General features: G+C 37.8%; 1 protein-coding gene across 3 annotated transcripts in view; it reads right to left on the bottom strand.

The window, feature by feature from the left end:
* NCKAP5 (NCK-associated protein 5) overlaps positions 1 to 5,769 on the bottom strand; it is a 904,755-nt gene that overhangs the window by 570,045 nt on the left and 328,941 nt on the right. For all 3 annotated transcript variants that reach the window (XM_011970297.1, XM_011970296.1, XM_011970298.1), the window contains exon 3: positions 3,175 to 3,238. In XM_011970297.1, the coding sequence (XP_011825687.1) occupies positions 3,175 to 3,238 (64 nt within the window). The remainder of the gene's footprint in view (positions 1 to 3,174; positions 3,239 to 5,769) is intronic.

The following is a 5,769-nucleotide window of genomic DNA, read 5'->3' as shown; positions in this document are numbered from 1 at the left end:
ACAAAAGTTCTGTGAAACAAACCTTGTAACAGCAATAATTAAATTTAAAGGATTAATAGAATAGCCTGATTTTTTAGGAGCTGTCAGATACTGAAAGAATCAGGACTTCAGAAATAAATGAATTCTAGGAGCGGAAAAGCTGAAGCATATAATTAAATAGAAAACTCAGAGGAGTTTGACTATGTAAAAGGAACAGGGAGAAAAAGTCACTGAGAAAGAGGGAGAAAAACTAAAATAAAGAAATTAATGAAAGTCAGGGCTTATGGTGTCTCCAAGGAATTGAAATGTGACAAATCATGGAATGGGAAGGGAGATGGTAAGAATATGAATAGTATTAAGTTCAATCACTTAATACTTAGGCCTTGTTAGAAGCCTTCCAATGGTTCCCATCTCTCAAAGCATCAGTCAGGGATCCACTGAGACCCTGAGGGTGCACCCATTCCCTCTACTCTCCCTACCCTCCACCCCCATCACTTTTTGCTTTCTCTTTTACTCCTCACCTTCTCCTCTCACTGCTTTCAAGCCAGCCCTGCCAGCATGCAGTTCCCCTGGCACTCTAGGCCTTTGCATTTGCTGATACCCCTGCTAGAATGCCCCTCCCCCAGACATCCTCATGGTAGAAACTCCTTCACCTCCTTCAGGTTTTGCTCAGATATTAACTTTTCAGTGATTTTCTACTATGCATGTTCTAATTTATTTATTTATTTATTTAGAGACAGGGTTTTGCTCTGTCGCCCAGGCTAGAATATAGTAGTATGATCATGGCTCACTGCAACCTCTGTCTCTTGGGTTCAAATGATCCTCTTGCATCAGCCTCCCAAGTAGATGGGATCACAGGCATGCACCACCACACATGGCTACTTTTTTACATTTCTGTAGAGCAGGGTTTTACTATGTTGCCCAAGCTGGGCTCGAACTTCTGAGCTCAAATGATCCTCCCCCAATGGCCTCCCAATACTGTGCATGTTCTATTTTAAATGGTGAACCCCTACAACTACCAATCTCCCCTACCCTGCTCTTTTATTTTCTCATAGCTACTTCTATGTCCTAATATTATCTGTCTCACCAACCACTAGATTGTAAGCTATCAGATTTTGCCTGTGTTCAGTGTTTCTCCAGTGCCTAGAATAGTGCTGGGCACATAATAAATGGTTTTTTATAAACATTGCCAAAGCAATCAAAACAAACATGTGATTTTTCATTACCATAATTAAAATTAGAATAATGAAACATTCATAACTTTTCCAAAGTTATTTTTTGAGCAACTGGGGTCGTCCTTGTGCCCACGTTTTCTGTGTATTTTCTATGCTGAACTTCTATAATGTTTTAAAAAGGGGGTTTTGTCTTTGTAAAAGACTAGACAGGTGTCTGAGATCATTTTAACTCAAGTACATTCAATGTTAGAGTGAGAAAGAATGAAAAAGAATGAAAGTTCATTCTTTCAAGGCCTGTTCTTCCTATGAGCTTAAATAACATTTAGTTATTACCAGAAAGATTCATATCATGAAAACTTCACACGGGCAAATGCTCAAAATCATGATCCATTAAGTTAAAGGAATCACAAAATTCCCACCTCCCCATTTTAAAGATGAGGAAACTGACCTACGAAAGTTAAATTACTTCCTCATATTCAACTAGAACATCACTGGCGAAGTGGTGAGCAGGAGCTAGTCCTAAACAAAAGACTGAAACATTACAGAATGACCTAGCACATCAACATTTTGAAATGCAGTGAGAAGTTCAGGTTGGAAATGCTCAGTCCACCATCCAACTAGGCCTTTATTTTCTCCATCTTGTTTCCATTTCATTACTCAAAGATGCAGGTGAATGTTTTCTTATTTTTTTATTTTTTTATTTTTGGAGACAGGGTCTTTGGAGTGCAATGGCACAATCTCACTCGTTGCAACCTCCACCTCCCAGGTTCAAACAATTCTCATGACTCAGCTTCCTGAGTAGTTGGGATTATAGGTGCCCACCACCACGCCCAGTTAATTTTTGTATTTTTAGTAGAGACAGTGTATCACGATGTTGGCCAGGCTGGTCTCAAACTCCTGACCTCAGGTGATCTGCCCACCTCGGCCTCCCAAAGTGCTGAGATTACAGGCATGAGCCACCACACCCAGCGTGAATGTTTCTTCATATCATTTGAACATTCAAAATTCTTTCTGCATTAAGATCCCTAGCAAAATAAACACTGTGATCACCTTGCTAAGTATTTTAGCATGTTCATGGGCCACTGTGCCTTCCAGAGCCCACTCAACATTTGACCTCTTACTCTAGCCCTTTGATTTCCCTGTTGACAGAAGTATAAGGCCAGCACATTTTACAAATGTCTTACCCTTTTCAGTGGATGGCCTGTCAATTAACTCTCATGAAATCAAATGGAAGCAGCCTTCAGGGTATAAAAATGTGCTACTTATCCAATTCTTTTAGTGAAAACTTGCATACATTCCATTGTTTTGCCATAAGTGGGGGAAAAAATAAATCTGGTGTTGTATTTTCGTTTCAGAAGTAGCAACAGCAGTTACTCCACACATGCATTCCCCAGGTCCCCAGACAGTCATCTCTGATGTTATAAGTGGCACAGAGGCAGATACTTCGGCAAACACAGTCTGTAAAATGAAGTTGCTATGGACCAAAATAACCGTATTGATTTTTAGTACAATTCAAAACACAAGGAGACATCAGTTTTCCAAATGGCACAAGCTGAAAAGGACAAGGAAAAATATATTGCAAATAGTGAAGAGAAGGAAAATAATAAAGACAATTACATTAGCAAACATCTTGGTGTTCTTTTTTCAGAACACCAAGATGGCTGTTGTTTGTTTTTTAAATCCAAAGAACTGAGAGGTCTGAATTATGCTGAACTGCTACTCATTTGTGGACATTGTGCTCACTGCTGGAAGTCTGACCTTCAGAAAACAAAGCCTTATAATCCTTGGACATGTGAACATCTTCTTTGAAGCCTCATTTTTTTTTTCAATTAATATCTCTCACTCTGATGGCAAATGGCAGAGCTGTACAAATTGTATTATAAATACATCATTTGGCCAAAATACCATTAAGTTTGTTGCAAGCAAATATTTTCCTTAGATATCCTTAATGAGGCAAAGTAGCTTTCAAGCCAGAGACCTCTGGATGTTGTGGAATGAGGAGACGGCAGTCAGGACTTACCATGGCCCCCTCACTTGTTCTCTGGGCAACTTCTCGCTGTAGTCGGGCCACTGCCAACTTCTCCCTGGAGAAACAAAAGCACATGATTAGTTTGACCGTTCTCAAGGTAGAGGCGACACTGGCATGGCCGTGAAACATTCTTTGGAGGTCTCTAGGGGAACTCCTTCCTTGGTTTAGCTCACTTCCTCCACAATACTTTCTATAAATATTTAAACTGGTCATGAATGCATTGTTTTCATTGAGTGTCATGGAAGACTTTTTTGCCATAGATTTTACAATAGCCAAATAAATGTTAAATGCTGAGTAGATGCCTTGTTTTAGTTCATCAACATACATCACTCATAAATACATTTTTAGTGGCTATAATATTTAAGTTGTCTTTTCTCCATCAACTTTGCTTATATAATTTTAATTATTTTTATTTCTTTTGTTGCTTTCCACACCAATAATATTAAGAAGCAAACAAAACATAATTCCTTACTATTTTAAAAATAACAATAGAAAATCATTTGCATGCCTGCTACATAACAGGCACCATGCTGGGCATTGCATCTGTTCTCATTTGAGCCTGACAACAATCCCATGGGTGATTTCACTATGCCCATTTTATAGATGAAGAAACTGAGGTCCAAAAAGGCTAATACACTGAGTCCTCAGCTGGTGTATAGTAGTTTTTTGGAATCAAATTTTAGATTTCCTTACTTCAAAGTCTAAATAAACAGTCTGCTTATCACTTTTTCAGTGTGTAGGTAATATAAAAATGTAGATTTAAAAATCAGATTATTTATTTTAGTACCCCTTATTTAACAATGGGATTCATTTTTAGATCCCTTATAATTCTGGTTTCACTTAAAATATATCCAATATTCACCAAAATTTTAAGAATACTTTTGTAAAGTGATAGATGCCTGCATTTTGGACGGCTTTTCAATTGTTCTTTAAAATAGTTGATAGATGTCATAGGGGTAAGTGAACTCTTCTGGTCCCTAAAATGTTAGCTTTAGTAAGGATTTCCCCTGATATTCTACTACTATACTACTATCAAGATGAGTAACTATTTGAGTCATATTTCACCCCTTAGTCTTCCCTTTGCACAGGATCGACTATATGCAAACATAGAGGATGCAGTTCAATCCCCAGAAATTTTTCCACTGGGGAAAATAGAAGTGAAAACTTCTTCTCTCCTAAGGGCCTGGATCTCTGAAGTGCCTACGACTACCAAGAAGACATGTGCTTTTGTCTGGCTGCAGCTGGGCAGTCTTTTAATAGAAAAAGTTCTCTCTGAATAAACACCTAAAGGCACAGACTAGAAGAAGGGAGACTAAACTAGGAGACATTCCAGGTATACAAGTTTTGGGAGCCTGTGGCAGGACCTGTGAGTACAGCTGTAAGAAGGGGCAACAGAGCAGATAGGAAGGAGCCACTAAGCGATGGAAGCCATGTGCCAAGTGATCAAGGCGGAAAGCCCACGTGTGTTCTCTGACTCAAGTCCTGATGAACAGATCAAAGAAGTTCAATGAAAAGAATGAATTCATGGAACAAATAATTGAAAAAGAAGGATATGAGTGACTTCTGTTTTCATATGAAAATTAAACACATGAATTTATCTCTTCTCTCCTCAGAAACTGTTAAAAATATAGTATAGAGGTAACACTGGCAAATACTTATAAAGTCAAAGAAAACAGGAGACTCACATATTACATACTCTATGAACCAGCAATTCCAGTCTGAGGTCTAAAGTGAACAGAAATATAAGTATATGTTCACCAAAAGACATGTACCAGAATGCTCATAGTAGCACTTTAGTAACCTTATAAGCTGAAAATGCACACATCCATGAACAATAGAACAGATATGTCAACTTTAGCATAGTTACATGCTGGAATACTATACAACACTGAAAAGGAATAATCTACACTTAATCATGACAATGTACAGGATATTGCAAATATGTGGTTGAGTAACAGAAGCAAATACAAAACGTATATGCTTTATTTCCTATTTATATAAAGTGCAAATAGAAGCAAATCTCATATACAGTTTGAGAAGAAAAAGAAATAAAATACATGGATATCAAAAAGGAAGAAGTAAAACTGTCTATTTACAGATGACATTATTTTCTAAGCAGAAAATCCAATGAAATTTACTACACAACTTATGAGTGCATTTAGCAAAGTCAGAGATAAAAGCTGATGAACAAAAATTAATTATATTTTATATACTAGCAACAAACAATTGGAAAATAAAATTTTAAAGCATCTATTTATAATAATGTCAAAAAATAAAACATTTAGGAAAGACATTTAGCACAAGGTTTGCAAGACTGCCATACTAAAAACTACAAAACACTGCTAAGAAAGATTAAAGGAGATTAATAGAAATACACACCACATTTGGCCGGGCGCGGTGGTTCACGCCTGTAATCCCAGCACTTTGGGAGGCCGAGGTGGGTAGATTATGAGGTCAGGAGATCGAGACCATCCTGCCTAACATAGGGAAACCCCGTCTCTATTAAAAATACAAAAAAATTAGGTGGGTGTGGTGGTGGGCGCCTGCAGTCCCAGCTACTAGGGAGGCTGAGGAGAATGGTGTGAA

The sequence above is a fragment of the Mandrillus leucophaeus genome, unplaced genomic scaffold (assembly GCF_000951045.1).
Source record: "Mandrillus leucophaeus isolate KB7577 unplaced genomic scaffold, Mleu.le_1.0 Scaffold94, whole genome shotgun sequence".
Taxonomy (NCBI): domain Eukaryota; kingdom Metazoa; phylum Chordata; class Mammalia; order Primates; family Cercopithecidae; genus Mandrillus; species Mandrillus leucophaeus.
Note: the sequence above shows the minus strand (reverse complement) of the source record. Positions and strands in the feature narration are given on the sequence as shown.